We start from the raw sequence: 26,667 nt of genomic DNA, 5'->3' as shown, positions 1-26,667 counted from the left end.
TGCCCTTTGAGATGTTCATTACCTGTCTTTGTTTAATCAAGGCTGACTCTATCATCTGTTATACGTGACAAATTCCAGTTTATTCTGTGGTCCTAGTTATTTATATGTTTAGTTAAAAATACCTGAGCTCTGTTATCCAAACCCAACTTACCATTTATGTTGTATTAACCCTTATGGACGGATTGATCTTCGCGAGTAGTAATAACAGGTTTGGGGTGGTGGACGGATTGATCCTCTTGTTAAACAATATTATGCACCATCGATTTGGAAAGAATCGGGCGGGAAAGAGGTGCCACTACATTTATAGCCCATATACCAAAGGGTTGCTGTTGTTTTTTGTTCTTGACTTTTATGATAGTATGTCGGTTGAAAATTGCAAATAGATACTAGAAAAAACATGTAGGCTAAAAGTAAAAAAAAGTTATTGAATCTTCGTTCTCGGTAGATTTACATAAATATTTTTCAACAAATATGCTAAGAATTTGTTACTGCTTTTATTTCTTATCGTTTTTTATATTGTGTGAACAGTAATTATAATTTTACAAAATCAAATAAATTTATTTATTAGAAAAGACATATGTAAGTTGGTAAAATTTATGACTGTCTCGTAAAACAAGTTCCACAAGGGGTTGTCAATAGTAATTTTCAACTTCTTGTGGAATGTATGGAAACTTTTTAGAATTTTTTTTCTTTCACCATGTATATTTGCATATCTTCCTCTTTCCATTTATGTGTTTTTTTTTATATATAAATTGGCCGACATCAAAGTTTACCTGGCCTGAGGAGCTGCATATTGATGTAATTACTTGTCCAGTAAGGGTTAATCTCTAGGGAAGTGATTTTCCTGTAAAACTGATGTAAGACTGGTCATAGTCCAGGCATGGGATTTTGTATACTCCTGTGTCTTTGGGGATTGTCTTTTGTTGGATATTAATCAGGGATTTGACTAGGGTATTTGGGTAGGTAAAGACAAAAGGGTTAGATTTTCCGAGGGTCTGGGTACCGTCTTAATCCTGTCCAGGTGTGGGATTATTATTTTATTGTTGGGCATCTCTCTGGTCTTGTCTTAATGGTGTCGGTAGAAAATTACGTTTGCTTTATGAATCGCTTTCTTAGTTATATGGTCAGGATACCTTAAAGACGAAACCTGAGTATGAATTAGTTCAAATTCCTTGTCCAGGAAATCTGGGGAACAAATTAATACATCATAAGTGGTCAGTTAGATACGGACAGCAGAGCTCAGCTATTTTTAACCATATAAATAACCATAACCACAGAATAAACTGGAATTTGTCACATATGATTTATAGCTGCAAATGTCGGTACAAAAGCCAGATGACAGAGTCAGCTTTGATTAAACAAAGACAGGTAATGAACAGCTCAAAGGGCTCCTGGGATTCAGATATTATAGATAAAATCTTCCTTTAACCAATGCTTAAGAAGATTAAAGAGGAATTATCAATGGGGGTGACTTAGTAAAACAGCTACCTGTAAATGGATCTCTTGGTATAAATATTGCCTTTCCTGTAACTTTTCTCATTCACTACTTGCCTGAAGAGAGAGACAGCAGTCTCTGAAATATAGTACTTACATTCTATAGTCTAGCATCTTTATGGGCTTTTATTAGATGGAATTCTGATGTAACAGAATACTTCTACCAGTTATATATATATATTATATATATATATATATATATATATATATATATGAATAATTATCACATCACCACGATTCATATAAATTATTCGAGCTACAAATGTCCTCTAATACTAATTCGCTCTACCTCGGAATTGATATATTTTCATATATGTAAACCAAAGGGGAATTTTTTAGTTAATAATAATTTCGTCCCCTTATGGGATCAAACCACCATCCAGCAGACAGGAACGAAATCGGGACGACATTGACGTAACCGATTCGGCAAATAAGTGAGGCATAAGTTTATACCAATTCTGACCTTACAAATCACCGTTGAACTCAGTTATTCATAATTAGAATTGATACGTAGCCATATTATGAATTACCACATCACAATGATTCATATATATTATTCAAGCTACAAATGTCCTTTAATATCTAATTCGCTGTAACTCGGAATTGATATATTTTCATATATGTAAACCGAAGGGAAATTTTTTAGTTGATAATAATTTCGTCCCCTCATGGGATCAAACCACCATCCACCCGACAGGAACGAAATCAGGACGACATTGACGTTACCGATTCGGCTAGCAAGTGAGGCATAAGTTTATACCGATTCTGACCTTACAAATCACTGTCGAACTCAGTTATTCATAATTAGAATCGATCTCCAACCCCCTCTACCATGTTAGCCAATTCGAACATTTGACGAACGTAGCCATATTATGAATAAATATCACATCCCCGTGATTCATATAAATTATTCGAGCTACAAATGTCCTTTAATATCTAATTCGCTCTACCTCGGAATTGATATATTTTCATAGATGTAAACCGAAGGGGAATTTTTTAGTTGATAATAATTTCGTCCGGTCATGGGATCGAACCACCGTCCAGTGGACAGGAACGAAATCAGGACGGCATTGAAGTTACCGATTCGGCTAACAAGTGAGGCATAATTTTATACCGATTCTTACCCTACAAATCATCGTCGAACTCAGTTATTCATAATTAGAATCGATATCCAACCCCCTTTATATATCAATATATCAATTCCGAGCTAGAGCAAATTAGATATTAAAGGACATTTGTAGCTCGAATAATTTATATGAATCACGGTGATGTGATAATTATTCATATATGGCTACGTTCGTCAAACGTTCGAATTGGCTAACATGGTAGAGGGGGTTGGATATCGATTCTAATTACGAATAACTGAGTTCGACAGTGATTTGTAAGGTCAAAATCAATATAAACCTATTATTGTGGGTTTTATATGCAGAGGGGACAGTTCTTAGAGGTATACCAGGTTTGTGTACTTTAGGTAAACTGTATATTACGCATGGGTTTGATCCTGTAGCGTATGTCTTTGTATTGCGATTCACCTATTTTGTTTTAATTTTTAAGTTTCCTTAAGTACCGGTTTAATTTTTCTTCTAAGAACATGTTGTCCTTTAGTGGATCTACATGATTAGATTTTCTAACATTGGCAGGGTCTTTAAGAATATCTTTATTTTTTGAAACGTAATCACTTTTGTCTAATATACCAATTCCTCGGCCCTTGTCTGGTTTACTCACAATAATGGATTTATTTCTCTTGAATTTATATCATTGTAAATGAATACATCTGCAGTTTCATTTCTTTTGCCTTATGAAATCTTATGGTATTGTGATTACGTTTCGAAAATGGAAGAAATTCTTAAGGACCCTGCCAACTTTAGAAAATCAAATCGTTTAGATCCACTAAAGAACATGTTATTAGAAGAGAAACTAAACCGGTACTTAATGAAACTTAAAAATGAAAACAAAATTTGCGAATCACAATACAAAAACTACTACGCTACTGGATCAACCCAGGCGTATTATACAGTTTGCCAAAAGTTCACAAACCTGGTATACCTCTAAGAACTGTCCTCTCTGTATATAAAACCCACAATTATAAACTAGCCAATTACATAATTCCTCATATTAATAAATATGCCAAGAATGACTATACATTAAATAATTCATATGACTTTTTTTTAACGAGCTGAAAGGTTTGAAATTACAGAGAAACAATTTTACGGTCAGTTTGGACATTTCTTCTCTATATACCAACGTTCCGAAGAGTGAGACCATCGATATTTTAACGTCCAAAATCTATGATAACGATGAATACGTTGGTACTTTCACAAGGAAGGAATTTAGAGGGTTAATTGCCAATTTAGAGGGTTAATTGAATTGGCTATAAACGACACTAACTTTTTATTTGATGGACAATATATGAACAAATAGACGGAATAACCATGGGGTCTCCTTTATCAGCAACATTGGCTAACATACTATTTCTCTGCCATTACGAAACAGAATGGTGAGAACAATGCCCCGTTGACCTAAACCCAAATTATACCGACGTTACGTGGACGACACTTTTTTGATATTCGAGAGTGAACAGCAAGCCAACCTGTTTCTGAACTACATAAATGCAAAGCATAATAAAATAAAGTTCACTATCGAATTAGAGCAAAACAGCCATTTCTTGACAAAGTACTGCTTTTGATATCACGGTCTATAGGAAATCAACATTTACTAGTTTAGGGGTGAATTTTCTCAGTGCTTGTTATAAGACTTTCAAGTTTAATACTTTTAACACTATTTTTTCGAGCTTTTAGACTTACCAGTACATATGAATTATTTCATAAAGAACTGTTGTTCTTAAAGTTTTTTTAATGACTGGTTTTACGAGAAGTTGTTTGTCGTGAATTTCGCGAGCTTTATATTAGTTCGTGCCCTGATGGTGTGGGCCGATGACAAGATCTTAATAGACAATGCTGCTACTACTCGGCGGAGGGTTGAAGAGGCAAGGTCAACTGAATTTTTAAGTTTTATTACAAAAAATAAATTATTTTACTAATACAATAACAATCCCCGCATACACTTATCATAAATGACATTTAAAGGCCAAAAAGGAATGATAATACGTGAAATAAAACGCAATCTTACACATAATGTCACCGCCGTTGAATTCTGAGTTACAAGACGTATTATTCAAGATAATTATGAACTTACAGATTACAGACCCACATGATTTGCTCATTCAAAGATTGCTGAACACGATTATCCCAAAATCATTGCAAATTGACACACTATCTTGTGGATGGCCTACGATGAACTTAAAACACACTCATAATAGTGAACGACACCGTCTGATTGCAGAGGAGAGGTTGCAATCTACCTGACTTCGAATGCCACCTTGGAAGAATGCCGGACACCGCTTGAGGGAGCCTAGATTACAGCTTGGTGACGCCAAACGACCGCAAACTAGAAACTGTTTTTTTTGCGTCGTACTTTCAGTCAGGGGAAATTTAATCTTTAACACTCGGCATAAGGGTTGAAATAATTTTAAAGTTTTACTTTACGTTACTTAAATTTGGCTACCCCCAGTGCTTCATCTGCCAGCGATTTCGCCTAGCGCGATTCCCTTTTTTTCATAGCAAATACATTGGATAATTTTATAATAAAAAATAATGAAAGGCTAAATTTTCTAATAAGAAATTAATATTCTTCTCCTCTGATCAGTTTCGTCCGGATTTGTACGGACGCTTACATAAAAGGATTTACGCTAATACGTAACTGTCTGTACTCCTCTTTGATTCTTCTTGATAAACTAACCTGACATTACGTCAGGTTTGTCGCTAAAAGGGGGGATCGGTCCCTTTTCGTGACATCCTCCGCACCAGAAAAATTCTGGCTGTAAGGCTGAGCATTCAGAAGGATCGGATGGTGGGAAGAAAACTCCAACAGCTATGGGCGGCTTGAATCCAAACAACGAGCGCTCATCGTTGAAATCATGCCGTGGCAGGCATCTCAAACACAGATATATATATATATATATATATATATATATATATATATATATATATATATATATATATATATATATATATATATATATATAACTGAATCACGAAAGTTAGGAACGTGATAAATCCATAAATAAAGATATATGCCACGAAGGAAAAATAAACGAAGGAGTATCTGCGAGACCTTTCGACGTTACACATCCTTTACTGAGCAGAAACTGACATACATGAGGTAAAAGACAATACAAGAAGATTCGTATAACTGACAGATAGGGATTATAAAGAGATTAGTACCTAGAATCCGACACACCTGGAAGATGAGTAACCTTCCCAAACAAGCATAAATAATGGGTGCAATTAAAGGTTTAAGACAATCATCTCAGATACAAGGACAAGACAATTAAAGGATTATAGGTGACAGCTATTCAGAACTTGGTAAACAAAACCATATTCACAATACATGTCAGACATAAATTACAACGAAGATAACTCTAAGGCAACTAATTTTTATTTAAGTCTGTAATTACATCTTTGAGGTCATTCTTAAACATGTTACAAATACAAGGGTCTAAATGAAAAAGGCCACAACTAACATTGAAATTACAATGAAAAGTAAGTTGTATTAAAGCAGATTCTAAAAGATTTCGTGATAAGACATCTCTTGACCTTGCAATTACTGAACTACCAACCCAATTTATTCGGTGGTTGTTTTCACTTAAATGAATGAATATTGCATTAGATGTTTGCCCAATTTTTACAGAATATTTAAGCTGGCTTAGCCTTACTTCTAGGCCTTTGCTAGACTGTCCGAGATAAAATGAGGGACAATCCATACATGGAATTTTATATATTATGTTGTTGCTTTCTCTAGGGCCATTTTTTATTAACATTCCTTTTAGTGTGTTATTATAGGAAAAAACAAGGTTGACATTAAAAGCTTTTAACAATGATTTAATGGTTTCAAATCCGTTAAAAAAAGGCAAACTGAGAATGTTCTTAGAATTTTCTTTCTGCGTGTTACTTACACTATAAAACTTTTTGTGGGCTTTATTATAACAAATATCTAATATATGTGAAGGATAGCATAAATCTTTCCCTATTTTTCTTATGTATTCAATTTCTTGATCCAAATATTGTGGACTGACAATGCACAATGCTCGTAAAAACATAGAAGAAAAAATTGATATTTTTATGTTAAGATGGTGGCCTGAGAAGAAATGAACATAAGTTAAGTTGTTGGTCAGTTTCCTATAAATACTGAATTTACATTGAAATGGTTCTCTATGTATCAAAACATCTAAGAAAGGGAGGCAATTGTCTTTTTCTAATTCTAGAGTAAACTTAATCGATGGTACCTGGTTATTTAATTTAGAGAGTAAATCATTTAAATCAATACTAACAGGCAGAACAGGTAAAATATCATCAACATAACGATACCACTTTACAGGAATATAAATGATATTAGCTAAGTAGCGTTTTTCAAAGAATTCCATGTACAGGTTTGAGAGTAGTGGTGATAAAGGATTTCCATTGCCATGCCAAATATTTGTTGATAAAATTCACCATTGAATATAAACTTACAATCACAAATGCACAAACTCGTGAGTGAAATAATGTGACTTATAGGTAGAGGTAATTCATGCTGAGTTAGTTCATTACTAAGATATTCTAAAATAGAGTCTATAGGGACTTTAGTAAAAAGAGAACATACATAAAAACTAACGAATCTATTTGTAACATGTTTAAGAATGACCTCAAAGATATAATTACAGACTTAAATAAAAATTAGTTGCCTTAGAGTTATCTTCGTTGTAATGTATGTCTGACATGTATTGTGAATATGTATTGTGAATATGGTTTTGTTTACCAAGTTCTGAATAGCTGTCACCTATAATCCTTTAATTGTCTTGTCCTTGTATCTGAGATGATTGTCTTAAACCATTAATTGCACCCATTATTTATGCTTGTTTGGGAAGGTTACTCATCTTCCAGGTGTGTCGGATTCTAGGTACTAATCTCTTTATAATCCCTATCTGTCAGTTATACGAATCTTCTTGTATTGTCTTTTACCTCATGTATGTCAGTTTCTGCTCAGTAAAGGACGTGTAACGTCGAAAGGTCTCGCAGATACTCCTTCGTTTATTTTTCCTTCGTGGCATATATATATATATAATATATATATATATATATATATATTATATATATAATATATATATAATATATAATATATATATATATATATATATATATACAGGTGATCACCATTCAAAAGGAAAAAAAAACAACAAAGAAATCAATCTTCAAATGAACTACACATTTACAAGTATCTTCAATTCTGACTTCTCATACGACCAGTGCACAACAACTACGTTTTTTATTTGTCCTTCAGACACCTGACGCAAATTCACCTTACAATAGTTCCCCCTTTACCCTTGTGATTTCTTGAATAACTGCTTGATTACACTTTCCCTTGTTCTATCCACACTCATATTTTTTCTCTCTGGGCTAAGGCTGCGTGGCGTTTAGGCGAGTCTCGTGGCACATTGTTCTGGTCAAGTCGTCCAGACTTTGTACGACTCGTCAATGGAACGCCACTTGTGTCCTTTTCACTCGGAACCTCCACGGCTCTTACATCCCTTTTACTCTGAGACTTCGTCTCCCCCCCTCCCCCATGTAGCCTGTTCGTTCTCGTGGTAGCATGTCCCTCGCACTCCCATGTCTCCGATGCCGTCTGTCACATCCTCACCATCATTCGCTCCATCCTCGCCCATGTCTGCTTCCTCATCGTCAGATTACATAATTTCCAGGGGAACGAGGTGACTGACAGCTCTCAGGGTTTCTGCACCATTATACAGTACCTTGGCAGACCTGATGATCCCATCCTTGTCGGGATACACCACCGTGATCTTAACTAGTGGCCATGAAGCTCGTTTACACTGATCGATTTTTACCAACTTTCTGTCGCCCATCTGGAGATTAGCCTTTGTTCCTGGTTGGGAATCGTGCCTCGACTGCAAAGCTGAGAGATATTCACATCGCCAACATTCACAAAACACTTTAAGGGTATCTGTTAATCTGAGATAATGATCTTGTAACTTTCAAGTTGTTAGCGTCTGATTCAAATCCTTGGGAAGCAGCAAAGTTGCCATCAGGTTAATCACGTAGCATCGTAGTAGATGGGAGGAGATGAGGATTTGATCCTCTCGTTCATCCCCTGCATACATGAGAGGCCTATTATTCACTACCGCCTCTGCTTCTCTGACCAATGTTCTTACTTGCTCCTTGGGGAAGGACTTCCTTTGGAAGGCTGTCTCGAGCGTGTGCTTCACCAGTCCTATGAGACGTTCGAAGAAGCCTCCCTTCCATGGTGCTCAGGGCAGCTGAAAACGCCAGTGGATGCCCTTCTTCCTTAGAAACTGTTGGACGTCGTCCCCTTCGTACAGCCCCTGTAGAAAGGTGCTGGCTGCTCTAAAAGTTTGATGGAGGCTGTAACAAATGTTACAGCCTCCAGATTGCTGCAAAATTCTAAGTTTACACCGTATACTTATCCTACTCCATTGGTGGTGTGGATCGGACCTGTATGGTCCACTCCGACGTGGTCGAAGGGCTTGGACAATGTCACTTGTTCTTGGGGTAGAGGAGGTGGTGGTAGTCGTGTCAGGAGGGGCCTGAAGGCGATGGTACACACCCTACAGGAATACACTACTTTCTTAGCTCTGACCCTCAGTTCCTGGTGACCAGCACTCCTGCCAGATAATACCCATCAATTCATTGACTCCACAATGCATGTTAACTCTATGCAAGTGCGTTACATAACATATTACTAATTTGCCATTTGCAGGCAACAAAATTAGTTTCTTCCTACAGTTACTACTATTATTGATTCTACTCTGAGTGAATACAACTCCATCTATGATACAGAGATGGAGTTGGTTAGCAAAATTAACAATATCATTAGATACTTTAGCATTACATTCAAGATAAGCGCAGGTACTGGCCAAATATCTTTGTTCTAATCTTGCAAGCTTAAAGAAGGTAGGTTTATTTAACTGCAAAAACTTGAGTACTAACTTCATTACATTTAATAAAACTACAAATTCAACATTACTCTCCGTGATTTCCCAGGTCTCGCTGGATTCGATCATAGCGACTTCCTCCCTCATTTCTTGGAGGGCCATGGCAACAGTCACGTTTACTTGCTCCGACACACAGTCTTTCTCACATGGTGGCTTTGGTTTTCTCTCTCACAGTGCAGAAAGGGGGCGGCGCCACTTAGCCACAACTGGCTCTGTTTTAGCTCCCTCAAGGTGGCTCCTCTTGATAGATTATCAGCGGGGTTCAGGTGTGTTGGCACATACCTCAAGGTCATGGGGGAGCTCTGCAAAGTAAAAACAATCTCTCCCACATGATTATTAATGAAATTATTCTTATTCTCGTTCTTATTATTGACCCAAGCAATGACAACTTTATTATCGGTCCACAGAGTGACCGTTAGACGATTTACTAGTGACATCAGTTGTTTCCCGAGCCTACAACCTAACAAAAGAGCTAATAGCTCTTAATTTAGGAATGGTTAACTTTAACATTCTCCTTGGAGTGACCCTCATCTTACTAGTGACAAGATTAGTCGTGCCGTTCCTCTGCCTGACATAAGCAACTGCCCCATAAGCTTTACTAGATGCATCTGAAAAAATGTGGAATTCTGATTTCTTTGATCCCACATACCTTTTGAACTTTATTTCATGAACTAGCTTGAAATTTTTCAATAATTGACTGGTTTCTTTGGCCCTGGTGGTATCCAACACGTCATCCCATCCCACTTGGTCTTCCCACAACTGCTGTAGGAACAGCTTCCCACTGACGAATAACGACTTACTAATCCTAAGGGGTCAAAATTGGATACGAGCAGTGAGAGTATTCTACGTTTCAAGGTCACCCTGCCCTCACTCAAATCTCTGATCCCTTTACTGGCTTTTAAACTAACCTCGTCTCTCTCTCTGTGTCCCACTCTAGCCCCAATACGTTAACGCACCCGGGCTCATCCCAATTCATCCTAGCATCTAGCCTCTCACATTGCTTGCCCATCCAGCTAATGGCATATTGGCTCATTCTAATATGGCTTTGGTTTGTTCGTATTCCTGCATCTGCAAACATGGCTCATCAAAGGCTTTTATATAATTGTCAACATAAAAATGGCAAAGCAAGTAATTCCGCCCTTCCTTCTGCAAGTGAGTCTGAAGGACTTGTTGCAGGATGAAGGTGCTTGCTGTAATGCTGAATACAACAACCAAAAGGCGAAGGTGGCCGTACGATTAGGCGCCTCACGCCAGAGGAATCGTGTGTACTTGGCATCAGTGGGATCGAGTAAAATATGATGGAAGGCTTTGCTGATAACAGCTATTAAGACATATAGGCCAAGTTTGAATCTTATCAACAAGTTATACAGGGCCTCTACTAAGTTGGGTCCCGAAAGGAGACAATTTTTCAAGGACAAGTTGTCTTCTGATTTGGCTGAAGCATTGAATACGATTCACAAGGGGGTGGTTTGGCTATCTTTCTTTACCCCAAAATGAGGCATATAATACCCTTTGATCTTGGGGTTTTCCACTTTCTCAATGAATCCCGCTTCCAGATAAGTTTGTATTACCCTTTCATATTCTGTACAGTACTGGGGTTCCCAGTTAAACTTAGCATTGAGTTTTTCTAATTGTGCTACAGTGTTGCAATACTTTTGCATCAGGCCTTTCTTCTGATCGAAAGGGAAGACTTACTTGATATCACTGATCAGTTTTAATAACACTCTTAATCACCTTATCCACCGCTTCGGTTTCCTGCATGGTATACTGCTCTGAAGGAGCGATCCCAATTCGATCTAATCTCCACCATTCATCTACATCAACGTCAGGTGGAGATAGCCTACAACTGCGTAGCATACAGGTGGTACTTAGCATGACGCCTTCGAGTGCCCATGGTGGAACTTTTCAAAATAGCGACATCCATCAATGTGTTTTGATCCCGATTACGTAGTAACTGAAATAGTCAGCCCCCACGAGTACATCTACCCCTTTTAATTGATCACATCTGGCTTCCTGATCGGCGATATGACAGCCCTTGCTAAAAAGATGTGCTCTTACTTTTGCATAGCCTACGTTGTGAATGGGGACATCCACATTATCGTGTACAACCAACTTAGTTCGTACTTCTCTATTCCCCATTTCTGTGTGGCATGCTACCACATCAAACTCTCCCTCGGTCACTGTGGAGCCGAAAGGGGCGAGATTTAATGCCACCTAACCAACAACTGGTAGATTCAAGCGCTCCACTAATGGCGTGGAGATGAAACTCCTCTGACTCCCGGTATCGAGGAACAACCTGATGCGGTAGTTCTTATTTTGGACACGCAGATTAGCGGTGGCTGTTAGCAACAATGAACAAGGCAATTCTAGTGATGGATTCTTTACTGTTACTTTAGCGTTCATGCAAGGCTTCAAATCTTTGTCTTTTGTTTTGGGGGTGGTAGTGACCTTGTGGCTAGTTTTCATGCTCATGATTTTTACCGGGCGAGAAGTGACATGTGAATTATTAGTACCATTATAGGAGGGAGCAACAGGAGTGGAAGTTGAAGATTTGGAGAGGTGTCTATTGTCGCAAATCAAACTATGGTGCCTAGCACCGCACAACTTACAGGTTACTTTACTGTGACATTTTTCGCTCCTGTGACCCATATTCAAACAATTAAAACACCTTCTCGTTCGGATCAACTGACGTCGTTTTGCGGCGATATCAAGGGATTTGTTACATTCGTGAGCAGAATGATTTTCGTTGCAGAATGGACAATCTTTTACCCTTTGATCAGAGTCTATGGTTACTTTAGTGTCTGTTCCTGTGGTTTCCCCCTTCTGTAATGCGTCATCTTCAAGTATACAGATGATGAAGTCAATTGCCTCAAAGAACTCATCAAAGTGTAGTTGCATTGCCGTAGATGTTCTACCACTTTACGATAGATCTTTCCCTCTTACAATTTCTTGATTGATGAAGCTCATTAAATAGAGGTTTCCTCTATTTAAATAACTTTGGCAACTGCCATGATTGTTAAATTACTACAAGGGACCAACGCAAGCAAAAACAGAAATAGACTGCACTACGAAGAGGGGGAAATGTTAATATTAAATTTGGGCGACCATAAGCTACGCTCTCCTCTCATCAGACTAATTACCATTGCCAATTCAGTGCCTTCTGAGCAGCAGAGCACTTGTCGTCTGGTTCGAAGGACCAAATATCGTGAATTTCGTGAGCTTTACACTAGTTTGTGCCCTGATGGTGTGGGTCGATGACAAGATCTTAATAGACAATGCTGCTACTACTCGGTGGAGGGTTGAAGTGGCAAGGTCAACTGAATTTTTAAGTTTTATTACAAAAAATAAATTATTTTACTAACACAATAACAATCCCCACATACACTTATCATAAACAACATTTAAAGGCCAAAAATGAATGACAATACATAAAATAAAACTCAATCTTATACATAACGTTGCCGCCATTGAATTCCGAGTTACAAGACGTATTATTTAAGTTAATTACGAATTTCCAGATTACAGACCCACATGATTTACTCATTCAAAGATTGCTGAACATGATAATCCCAAAATCATTGCAAATTGACACACTATCTTGTGGATGGCTTACGATGAACTTAAAACACACTCATATTGGGGAACGACACTCTGATTGCAGAGGCACCTTGGGAAGAATGCTGGCCTCTGCTTGGGGTAGCCTAGATTACAACTTGGTGACACCAAACGTGTGCAAACTAGGGAATGTGTTTTGCGTCGTACTTTCAGTTGGGGGAAATTTAATCTTTAACACTCGGCATGTGGGTTGAAATAAGTTTAAAGTTTTACTTTACGTTACTTAAATTTGGCTACCAACAGTGGTTCATCTGCAAGTCAGCGATTTCGCGTAGCACTATTCACTTGTTTTCATACCAAATATATAGGATAATTTATATAATAAAAATGATGAAATGCTAAATTTTCTAATAAGAAATTAATATTCTTCTCCTCTGATCAGTTTTGTCTGGATTCGTACGGACGCTTACATAAAAGGATTTACGCTAATACGTAACTGTCTGGACTGAATTTTCTTGTTGCTAAATCAACCTGACGTTGCGGCAGGTTTCTCGCTAAAAGAGGGATCCGTCCCTTTTCGCGAAATTATTCTTCAACAAATTAAGAGTCTTTTTAAACAGAATGTTCACCCAACCTCCAAAACCATTTGGTCGAAAAAAGATGCCATTCTAGTATTTCAAGGCGCCATTCTTGAACGACAGAACGCACGATTTTTTAAAAGAAAGAAATGTATTCAAATTATTAGCAAATATTTTCCACAAACCACACCTTCAGTAATATTCTATCACAACTAAAAAATTAAGAATTTTGTTAATCATAAAGAAAAACTGCCACCCTCTTATGAATCAGGAATCGTTTACAAATATGTATATATGTCCTCAGTACCATCTAGTGTACGCTGGATCATCCATTAAAACTGTATTCCAGATTCCATGACCATAAGGGGGTGAGTTGTAGAACTGGGAGACGGTTGGTTAAGCCTTTATACTCAACTCAACCATAAGGGATCACTGCCATGAGATTTGAAATGTTACAGTAAATGCTGAAGATTTTAATATCATATTTAGAGGCATAATTGAAAATGATGTTAGGTTAGCTGAATCTTTGCATATAAGAACTTTAAAGCATGCTCAAAATGTGGACACGTCCAGCTTCCCTTTGTAGTTTTAACATAAGTATTCTTACAATTTTTGATTTGCATTATATATATATATATATATATATATATATATATATATATATATATATATATATATATAATTGTGTGTGTAATTCTTATAATCAGTTGTCAAATGGACCTGGAACCTTGAAGGGCCTATTCAACTTATTTTAACCAGAATTTTATCTTCACTATTGATAATAATAATTATTATTAATAATAGATACATAGGCACATGCTTTACTTTTAACAGGGTTAATGAAATTAAAGGTATAATTATGGAACTTGTAACATCGTAATTCAGAGTAACGTTTCAAAACTCTTTAGGCAATCAGAAAATACATACAGGAACACTCAATCATTATTGCACTAATGTACTACCATCATCTAGATAAGAACAATATAAGCACATAAATGCACTAAATATAAAGTATATAAACGATTACTATCTATATATATATATAACTATATTAATATACTACTCTAAATAATCATAAGTTATAAGCTAGAATATATAATATAATAGTATTACATTTCTCCGCAGTACCACCTCGCCTGAGAGCTTCACAGACAGAAGTTCATCTAAAGGAGGGTCAGAAGGGAGCTGTTCTGGAATGCTTACTTGATGTAGGAGACGATCCTATTTCCTATAGGTGGCTCAAGGTAAAATGACTTCATTTGTATTCTTCCTGACATGATTATGAAGAAATTTTAACGTTATTGATCACCGCTTCCAGAAAAGTTGAAGGGAAGTTATGTATGCCCAATTGTCTTCTAGATAATCTTGAAAGGTTACTAATGAGGCAGATTGAATTAGATCATCAAATGATTGTAAATGCATTTCATTGGCGTTGGATAAGAAGTGCACTCTGGGCGTTGTCTAGCTCAGCAGCAGCCTTTTTTCCCCTTTTTTTTGTTTATTTTGTTTTTTGTTTTGTTAACAGAGCTGTTTGGATTGATGGTTTTGTTTGTTTTAAATGATAGCATGATTAATTTAAGAGTCAAAGACTCACTTGGACACATTTGCTTTTGACTTGGTCTTTTCCACTATAGAGCTCTAGGTTTTCCAAAGGGATCATACAGTTATTAATAAAACAAAGAAATCATGTTATAGCTGACAAAAGCAAGTTGTGTGGTCTTATTTTATTTTTTAGGAAGACTATAGGTGAGTTGAATCTGTCTTGCACAAAATATGTGTTCACATCATGTACTTAATACTGACTAATCCCCATTGCACCAGTCCATCATATTGTTACCAGTTTCAGTAATGAGTAGATATTTGTAAGGCAAGAGCGTCATCCCCAGCTCAACCAACTCCCCCAGTTGTAAGTGGCATGGGTGAGTAAATTATATCATGTTGCGTCTTTTCCACTCATTAGGTTTCATTTCCCCATTACAGAATCAGAAATGGGTAACTGGTGCTCTTGGATATGCCTACAGAGGCTATCGCCAACTCCTGTTAGCTTTGCATCCAGTGATGAAGCATCACGCCGGTACCTACGTTTGCGAGGCGTCCAATGAAGCTGGAGTGCACTCTTCTTATATCAATGTTATTGTAGGTAAGCTGGGGAAACTCATTTTTCAGTTTTTTGTCTTGGAATCTAATGAAAATGACAGCTCAAACGGTTCATTTTATAGAGCCACACCCATTACTACATCACAACGAATGTTTTCTAGCTAACCTTGCATGTAATACATTTATTACAATTCGAACATCTAACTAAAATCAGTTTCAATGTTGTTCGTTATATTCTAATAGACTTTTAATTACACATTTGGTTAGGTAGTGTTTCATAAGCAAGCAACACTTCAGTTTCGCCATCAGCATTGGCTGTTTTCTGCAAAGATTAACAGTAAGCTGATAATAGTAGCCAGAAAATATAAAATAAGCTTTTGGAGATATGAAAACTATCTCTTCAGAATATGATATGCAAGTTACGAGCATTACGACATGAAAATATAGTTATAAAAGTGCCCAAAACTTGAATATTTGAGATTTGTAGTGCAAGGTGACCAGTCAGTTCTTCTTGCTTCTTTTTTTCACATTTCAATACAATTATTCATGAAAGGAGCGTGGATAGTGTCACATGATTTGTGAATCTAGGACTTGTAAACAATGCCTGCTTCTTTGTGTAAGTAATAGGTCAAAAAATAAAATGTACAGCTAATGGCATACACTTACATGAAGAGATCGGCCTAAAATGCAGACAGTTTTTGTTTTAAAGAGCAGTACATGCCAGTATCTTTTCCACCTTTTTAATGTTTTTGAGCTATAGCCTTCCCATGCATCGTAGACCACAAGGTAAGCCTAGCTTGCTGGTTTGCAGCCTTCAAAATATATGTATTTATTTTTGCAGTATCATTACTTTTTATGCCAGAAAAGTTTAATGTGCTATTAAAGATCCTATGTTATTTGTAGCTTTCCAGTTTCATCTTTTGTGAAAATTGTTTAGTATTTCAGTTTTCCACACTAGAAAAATCATATGGGAAATAGGCTTAAACCCTAAACTGTCTTTCAAATTAGTGAAAAAAGTTTAAAACGTGCATATATAAAAAATCAAATAAGGTCTTGTACCGTAATTTACTCAGCCTATCCAAGAGATGAAATAAGGCATTAGAAAATTAAGCAGTTACATCATTTGGGAGATTTGAATATACTTAAATAAAAACTGCCCAGTCACCTGTAGGCATTACTTGCACCTTTCTACCTGGACCCAGAACGTGGCTTAATAAAAGTGGCATATAACCCAAGCTTGGAAATAAGGATTATCTTTATCTGGTAGCAAAGCTGCGGCTGAAGAAAAGAATTAAGTTAACTGATCTTGAAGCTACTTCCAGGTTACCCAGGGGCAAAGTATACAATCTGTAAGCCTCTCTTGCTAGGATACGGCTCCACTCCCTTGTGGAAAGCTCTTATTTTTCAAAAGAAAATACACTTTATAGACTCATTAGGTAGTCGCGAGGAAGTTACAAAATTATTCATGTAGAAGCTGAATGGCTTCTTATTAGTTGTCTTATTGTATTAACTATTGGTTTCTAAAGATTTTACTTAGGTGTGCACACTAAAGACCTCACAGTGATAGTCATTCATTTGGAAGATGGATAACAATAGCCAATTGATCCTCCTGAGGCAACCAAATTGCATCCACATTATGAGCAATATGGTCAGTGGAGCCAATCGTTTAGCATCCATGTTGCCTAGCATGTAATGATTAATGTGGAAAAATGGAACTGAAAGTTTCCTAAGAGCCATATTTACTTAAACTGTAACTATTATAAATATTGTTTCATCTTTCAGAAAGTCCGGATTCTTTAATGCCTGAAGAGGTAGAAGCTCCCCATACAGATGCAATCCTGAGTAAGTCTTTTGTCTGCGTTTGATATATAGACAGACTGAATTTGCTGATTTATCATCAGTCATTTATTATTGTTCTTTTCTTGTCTGTTCTCCTATTTTCTCCTGCTGGGAATTTTATTATTCAGCAATATGCTTTGTATTTTAAGAGCTTTTAGGCATGTTGTTAATGAATATATACAACATAGTATTTACAATACGGGAATAACGGTAATAATTGAAATGAAAATAAAATCCACAATTAGCTAGATGTAGAGCAGGCACTCGAATGATCAAAGTGGTTAGTAAAGGTATTGTGGGTATCTTTTTTTTGGCTCATTAAATAATAATACCACAGGGAGAACATCCTTAGTACAGAAAGACAAGAACAAGGGAAATATAGCAAGTAACTACCAGTAATGTGGAAGTTACTAAGAAGTATCATCAGTGAAAGTCTATACAACTACCTAGAGGATACAAACACCATCCCCCACCAACAGAAAGGCTGCAGAGGGAAGTGTATGGACACAAAAGACCAGCTCCTGATAGACAAAATGGTAATGAAGAAGGAAAACCAACCTAAGCATGGCATGGATTGACTTCAAGAAAGCCTTCGACATGATACCACACACGTGGCTGATAGACTGCCAGAAAATATATGGGGCACAGGAAGACACCATCAGCTTGCTAAAAAATACAATGTGCAACTGGAATACAGTATTTACAAGCTGTGGGTTAAGATTAGTAGAGGTTAACAAGGTGACTCATTGTCCCCACTACTCTACGTAGTAGCCATTATTCCCATGACAAGTACTGGAGGAGATGAATGCTGGGTACCAAATCAAGAAAGGAGGCAACGAGGCAACAGAATTAACCATCTGATGTTCATAGATGACATTGAGCTGTACTACGGTAAGAGCTAGATACCCTAATCCAGACTAAGTATTGAATGTGGCGAAATCAGGATGGAGTTTGGAATAGAAAAATGTGCCTTGATCAACCTACAAAAAGGCAAAGTGACAAGGACTGAAAGGATAAAGCTACCAGATAGGAACAGGATCAAACACATAGATGAGATAGGATACAAATACCTGGGAAAAATAGAAGGAGAGGATATAAGACACCAAGAGATGAAAGACACCATCAGGAAAGAATATATGGAAAGACTTAAGGTGATACTCAAGTCAAAACTCAACGCCGGAAATATGATGAAAGCCATAAACACATGGGCATTACTAGTAATCAGATACAGCACAGGAGTAGTGGATTGAACGAAGGCTGAACTCCGCTGCATAGACCAAAAAACTATGAAACACATGACAATACACAAAGCACAGCAGCACACGATCAGGCCCTAAGTAACAGATATATCCAAAGAACAATAGATGGCAATAACATCTCACCCATATGCAGGAAGTGCAATATGAAAAATGAGACCATAAACCACATATCAAGAGAATGTCCAGCACTTAACACAGAACCAGTTCAAAAAGAGGCATGAGCCCTCCACTGGAGCCTGTGCAAGAAACACCAGCTAGCTTGCATTGGTATGGTACGAACACCAACCTGAGGGAATGATAGAAAACCATCAGGCAAAGATCCTCTTGGACTACGGTATCAGAACAGATAGGGTGATGCTTGCCGATAGACCAGACGTGATGTTGATTGACAAAACCAAGAAGGAAGTATCACTCTTTGATGTCGCAATACCATGGGACACCAAAGTAAATGAGAAAGAAAAGGAAAAAATTGACAAGTATCAAGACCTGAAAATAGAAATAAGAAGGATATGGGATATGCCAGTGGAAATTACACCCATAATCGTAGGAACACTAAGCACAATCAGAAAATCTCTGAAAAGGAACCTGGAAAAACTAGATGATGAAGTAGCTCCAGGACCCATGCGCTGCTAGAAACAGTGCACATGGATTCCTAAGGAGACAGGATGCAACCCGGAACCCCACACTATAAAAACCACCCAGTCGAATAGGAGAACTGTGATAGACAACCACTCCCACAAAAAAAAAAAAAAAAAAAATAATAATAATAATATATTGGAAGGAGACCCTCTTTCAAACAAGTCTTATGGAAAGATATTGCTGCATCAGCTGCATTCAACTTGTAAATAGTCTTCTCTATTTTTCTAATAATAGCTTTCTCTCTGCTATTACAACTGGCGAGTATTGCGCCGATATTACTCATCAGGAGCAGTCAATTTCCCTGAAATTGACTGCTCCTGATGAGTAATATCGGCGCAATACTCGCCAGTTGTAATAGCAGAGAGAAAGCTATTATTAGAAAAATAGAGAAGACTATTTACAAGTTGAATGCAGCTGATGCAGCAATATCTTTCAATAATAATAATACTCGTATATATCAGCAACGACTCATTTCTTGCTACAGGTGACTTTGCTACCTCCTTCAGTGATGTCCTTGCTGAAGGGAACTGTGAATGTGATGTTCTCTTCTTGATGCATGCCACTGGCGATGCTCCAGAGGAGACGTTTGCTGCTCAAGCAAACTTGATTCACACAATTGCAGACAGCATGTAAGTGCGATCCGTGTTTGGGAAATGCAGAATATTTGTGAATCTGAAACTTTATCTTATCTAGAGTTTCCCCAAAGTTCTGTTTTTTTTTTATTTAAATTTATTCTTATTGAATTCTAATGAACGTGGAATGTATATACGTTGTGTATGATTTGTAGGTCTCCTAAGTGTAGATTATAATAGCAATTTTCAATTCTAGTCAGATGGATGTCTTTTTATACACGCCGTTGACATTTTCAGGTTTTTATTTGGATTGTGGAATACTGGTTACTTCACTCTGAAGCTGCAATGAAATGTACCTTAGACACTCACAGTAAAAGCATGACATGTGCATCAGTTATTCATTTGGAAATCATGATATGCCCATCAGTTATCCCATTACATATATTTACGCCACCCAATCTTCCAGAATTTCCAGCACCGTACGGGTAAGCCTGATGACCTACTCAGACTCTGTCGAAAGCAAGCTCGCATTTGGAAAGGGCACCAACAGGTGTGAATTGAGAAAAGCCTTCCAAAATCTTACTCATCCCCAGTGGTCTACACGAATTCAGCCAGTGTTACGTGACACTTTCAAAAAACTTAAGAAGAACAAGAATCCCTGCAAAATTGTGTGTGAGTTGCAATAGTTTGAAATATCTTGCTGTCGTGTTGTAACTTGTGTTCTGTTTGAACTTTTTAACGCTATTGATGATTTTTAGTCTCGATTGCTTTGATTGGATGTATGAAAATAAGGAAAAAATTTTTCTTTTACTTGCAAAAGCTTTTATCTGTTTACTATAGTTACCTTTCCCACTAAACATTGTTATGTTTAGTTGTGATATTTTTGTAGGTATTGCAAAACAACCTATGCAATAATAATGGCTTGCATACATTGCTTTTTGCTTCAAAATCATGTCTAAAAATTTCATATATGAGTCACAATTCACCATATAAACTGTATGAAAACTATTGTTATTGGCCATATAACACTTTCTTGAAACATCAGTAGTGTGGCCTTTATAATTCTGGAAGTATCAATAGATTTAGTGGGTAAACATCCTGATACAATATACATACGAGGTTTTTTTTAAAGTGCTATTGCGTACATTATTAAAGAAAGCATGTCTTTAGAATTAACCTTTACATTCAGCAGTCAACAGTTGGGAGGTTTCTAGAATTTTTATTTTTATTTTATAGAAAGGATAATACATACAATAAATGTACCACTCCTATCTCCCCTTTCTTTTTCAATAATTCACTCTTGTGGCTCAGTTGTCTTGTTGTGGCCAACTACTACTCGCACCATACCTTGTCAAGTTTCTTACAAGGCTTATTGGTTTTTCAAGGCTGGTCACAAAAGTGGGACCCCACCAACAATGTGCCTTGTAGAAAACACTGTAAACGGTGGCCAAGACTATATGCCGTCCTTTCTGCGCGCAGCTGCATTGCCTCTGCCTTTTGCTTTTCAAGTCAATCCCTCTGACCTTTCGTCTTTTGCCTCGTTCCATTTTCAATTCTCAGTTAAAGCCAAATTGTTTGGGCAATCCTCGTGAGTCTGTCAGCGGGACTCAGTAGTGTCAATAAACCATTTTTTTCATCTTGTTAGTAATGATAATTAAAAAGACAGAGATTGACATCGAGTCACAGTGAGATGCAAGAACCGATTGAGTGAGTAATGAGTGATAACCCGAAACTTCCCCTTTTGCATTTATTGGCTTGGGGTTGGCATGTACGTATAGATTTTACTAGTCTTTTGAACTCTCGATTATACTTTGCAGTTTTGCCTATCTTTGGCTCACTTGGCATGGAAGGTGCTGATTCAGTCGAAGCCAAACTTCTGAAGAAAATTGGAATAAAATTATTCATCCTTGAGGTCACAAACGAACCTATCGAAGGAGTCAGCGAAATGGCTTCCAAGCGAGGAGATGGACTCCCGTACCATTGGCACATACGTTTGGATGTATGGCCTACGATTGTTATGTATATGAAATACTTGTCAGAAGGTGTGTATGTTAAAATTTACCTAAGGGTAAATATTTCTGCCAAAGTTCCTGAATATGTGTGTGCTCACATCTTTCAAACATGCATATTATACGGAATTACTATTCGCCAATCTTTTTTTATAACTGTGGATTATGTATGAAGTTATATAATAGCAATGTTAATGGTGATGATGATACGTGTAATATGCAGTGTTGTAGCTTTATACAGTAATGTAATGCAGGACAGTGTCAATATCCCCTTTGATTATATTTTCACGTTTATGTTATCATTTTCGTGTTGTCAACAGAGTTGGTTGCGTGTATGCCGGAGAAGAATGACATTCCAGGAAAATGTGTAGGTATTGATCAAGAATGCACCTCTGATGATATGTGTGATGGAGTAGGATATGGCTGCACAGATGGTCGGTGCCAACCTCTTGAATGTAATGTGAATTCTCAGAATCCAGGTTAGACACTTGCCATTTCTTTTACATGTCTCATTTTCCATGTTAGTGAGTATAGTGGGAGCAAATGAAATTAACATAACAATAAGAATATTTACCAAAAAGAAAGTAAGATGTTAAAAATAAAATTGTATGATAGTTGATATCGAATTGTTAAGGTGATAAGCTATTTTGTTGTTAAAGGAAATGCTTCTAGTTAGTAAGATATTGCAGTTATGAGTACTGAGATCTTATAACCTAGACTAGATATTCTAACAGTACTGTGCAATGTACCATCACAGAGAAAGTTCTGATAATTATTACGAATCTTCGGAACTAGCACTTTAATATACTGTAAATACACCACTAATTGCGAGTACAAATCTCTGATGTTTGGGATAATATTCAGAAGTTTTTTTTCCATATTTTTACTGTATTTATTCTAGCCAAACAGAGAAAATATGGTTCCAGATTAATAAACCAAATATGTTATTTATTTATCTATTATTTTTATTTATTTATTTATTTATTTAATTTTATTTATTTATTTATTTATTTATTTATTTATTTATTTATTTATTTATTTCGTTTTATTTATTATATGTATTTATTTATTTATTATTTTTATTTATCTATTTATTTATTTTAATTTTTATTTAATTTTTTTATTTTTATTTATTTATTTTTTTTTATTTTATTTTTGTTTAAGTATTTATATATTTTTATATCTATTTATTTTATTTATATTTTTAGTTTTATTTGCTTTTTATTTATTTCTTTTAATTTTAATATATTTATTTATTTGTATTTATTTAATTTTTATTTATTTTATTTATTTATTTCATTATTTATTTTTCATTTTTTTATTTTTTATTATTTATTTATTTATTTATTTTTATTTTTATTTATTTTATTTATTTTTTATATTTATATTTATTTTTTATCTTTTTTTTATATTTATTATTTATTTTTTTAGTTTTATTTATTTTAATTTGTTTTCATTTATTTATTTATTTTTTTTATTTTTTCATTTAATTTATTTTTATTTATTTAATTATTTAATTCATATTTTATTTATATTTATTTATTAATTTATTTATTTATTATTTGTTCATTTTTATTTATTTATATTAATTTTTTATTTTTATTTTTATTTATTTATTTATTTATTTATTTTTATTTATTTATTATTTCATTTTTTTTATTTTTCTTACTTTTTTTTTATTTTTTTATTTATTTATTTTATTATTATTTTATTTATTTATTTTATATTATTTTTATTTATTTATTTTTATTTTATTTATTTATTTATTTTTTTTATTTAATTTTATTTATTTTTATTATTTATTTATTTATTTATATTTTTTGTTTTATTTATTTATTTGTTTCTTTAGTATTATATTTTTTTTTATTCATTTATTTATTTATTATTAATTTATTTATTTACATTTTTTGTTAATTATTTTTATTTATTTTTTTTATTCATTTATTTATTTTTATTTATTTATTTATTTATTATTCTTATTTATATTTATTTTTATTTTTTCATTTATTTATTTTTATTTGTATTTTATTTATTTTTATTAAGTTATTCTTTATTTTATTTATTTATTTATTTATTTTCATTTATTTATTTATTTCTTTTTATTTATTTTTTTAATATGTATTTATTTATTTATTTATATTTATTTATTATTTTTATTTATTTATTTATTTATTCTCTATTATTTTTTATTTATTATTTATTTTTATTTATTTATTTTTCTTATTTTTATTTTATTTTATTATTTTTATTTATTTTATTTTTTATTTTTGTATTTTATATTTTTTATTTTTATTTTTATTTTATTTTTTAGTATTATTTTATTTTTTTAGTTTATTTTGTTTATTTTTTTCTTTTTATTTATTTTTCTTTATATTTTTTTATTTTTTTTTTTTTTTTTTTTTTTTTTTTTTTTTTTTATTTATTTGTTTATTTTAATTTTATTTATTTATTTAATTTTTTCTTTTATTTATTTATTTATTTTTTTTATTTTTCTTTTATTTATTTTTATTTATTTTTATTACTTTATTTATTTATTTTTTTTATTTTTTTATTTATTTTATTTTTTTTTATTTATATATTTTTTTTTTTCTTTATTTTTATTTTTTATTATTTTTTTATTTTTATTTTTTATTTATTTTTATTTTTTATTATTTTTTATTTATTTTTATTTATTTGTTTATTTATTTATTTTTTATTTTATTTTTATTTATTTATTGTTTTCATTTTATTTATTTTTTATTTTTTTTTATTTTTTTCATTTCTTTATTTATTTTTATTTATTAATTTATTTAATTCCATTTATTTTAATTTTTTTTTATTTTATTTTTTTTTATTTTATGTTTTCCATTTATTTATTTTATTTTTTTATCATTTTTATTTATTTTTTAATTTATTTTTTAATTTTTATATCATTTTTTTATTTTTATTTAATTTATTTTCTTTTATTTTTAGTTATTTCCCTTTTTATTCCATTCAATTTTTATTTTTTAATTTTTTCTATTTTTATTTTTTATTTTTAAGTATATTTTTTTTAAAAATTTTTTTTATTTATTTTTTTTTTGTTTATTTTTTTTATTTATTTTATTTTTTAAATTTTTCATTTATATATTTTTTATTTTTTTAAATTATTTATTTTTTTTATTTCTTTATTTTTTATTTTTTTTTATATTTTTTTATTTTATTTATTTATTTTTATTTTATTTATTTTATTTTTAAATTTTTATTTATTTATTTTTTGTTTCATAATTTATTATTTATTTTTATTTAAAATTTTTTTTATTTTTGTTTATTTAATTTCATTTTTTTTTCTTTATTAAATTTTTTTTTTATTATTTTATTTTTATTTATTTTTATTTATTTTTATTTTTTTTATTTTATTTATTTTTTGTTTAAATTATTTTTTATGATTATTCATTTATTTTTATTTTTATATATTTTATTTATTTTTATTCGGTTATTTATTTTCTATTTATTTATTTTCATTTTTTATTTTATTTGTATTTATTTATTTTTATTTTGTTATTCTTTATTTATTTTTTTAATTATTTAATTATTTTCATTTATTTATTTATTTCTATTTATTTTATTTATTTTTATGTATTTATTTATTTTTATTTATTTATTTATTTATTTTTATTTTTATTTTTATTTATTTATTTTTTTTATTTATCTAATTATTTTTATTTACTTTTTATTTATTTATTTATTCATCTTTATTTATTCCATTTTTATTTACCTATTTTTTATATACTTATTTTTATTTATTTATTTATTTTTATTTATTTATTTATTTTTATTTATTTATTTTATTTTTTTACTTATTTATTAATTCATTTTTATTTTTATTTGTCTTTTTGGCATATACTGGATGTCAATTATCTTCACTGAACAAGAGCCAAGATTTTGTTCTATTGAACATTAGTTATGAGGACTACATTATTCTTTGTAAATCATTTGCACTGCATTAACCATAATTTTAGTGATAACAAACTAGAATTAAAACTAAGTATGTTGACGGAGGAAAAAATATTTACAAATGCACTTCACTGTGTGTGTTGTCAGTTACTGCACTTAACCTTCGTGTCAAAAACTAAAACTACAGTGTTTTACATATATCAATTTCATGGCGTTTAGGCTTAAGCAATTCCCCTATAGAATCAAAATTGTATAATCAGCCTTTCTTTAGTTAGATTTTGCTACCATTCCCTTATGAATCATGTGGCCCCAGAAATATTTATATATATGATTCCCATACAGAATTTGCATAAATTAATCAAGCTTTCTTTAGTATATATTAGACTGCCCATTCCATTTCTAAATCATGTGACCTCAAAGATTTTCATGGTGTTTAGGCTTGAATGATTCCCATATATTTTCCATAACGTAATCAAGCTTTTAGTTTTGACTATCATTCCTTTGTAGATCGTTTAACCAGTGAATTTAAGTTGATTTCAGGTCTGGAATTTTACTGGTCATTCAATCCTGATAAAACCTGTATTACCTTGAGACCATTTTGACTATTTGGCCATATTTATCGGAGAATTGTTCATTACTACATAA

At 33.2% G+C, this 26,667-nt stretch overlaps 1 protein-coding gene across 9 annotated transcripts in view; it reads left to right on the top strand.

The window, feature by feature from the left end:
* The window catches only part of LOC135213639 (uncharacterized), a 520,774-nt gene that overhangs the window by 401,822 nt on the left and 92,285 nt on the right, over positions 1-26,667 (top strand). For all 9 annotated transcript variants that reach the window (XM_064247675.1, XM_064247671.1, XM_064247678.1 and 6 more), the window contains 7 exons: positions 14,818-14,936; positions 15,673-15,832; positions 17,572-17,631; positions 20,011-20,155; positions 20,565-20,770; positions 21,916-22,140; positions 22,428-22,586. In XM_064247675.1, coding sequence (XP_064103745.1) covers positions 14,818-14,936; positions 15,673-15,832; positions 17,572-17,631; positions 20,011-20,155; positions 20,565-20,770; positions 21,916-22,140; positions 22,428-22,586 — 1,074 coding nt within the window. The remainder of the gene's footprint in view (positions 1-14,817; positions 14,937-15,672; positions 15,833-17,571; positions 17,632-20,010; positions 20,156-20,564; positions 20,771-21,915; positions 22,141-22,427; positions 22,587-26,667) is intronic.

This window comes from Macrobrachium nipponense, chromosome 43 (genome assembly GCF_015104395.2).
Source record: "Macrobrachium nipponense isolate FS-2020 chromosome 43, ASM1510439v2, whole genome shotgun sequence".
In the NCBI taxonomy this organism is placed as follows: Eukaryota; Metazoa; Arthropoda; class Malacostraca; order Decapoda; family Palaemonidae; genus Macrobrachium; species Macrobrachium nipponense.
The sequence above is the reverse complement of the archived record's forward strand: the minus strand, read 5'-3'. Positions and strand labels throughout refer to the sequence as shown.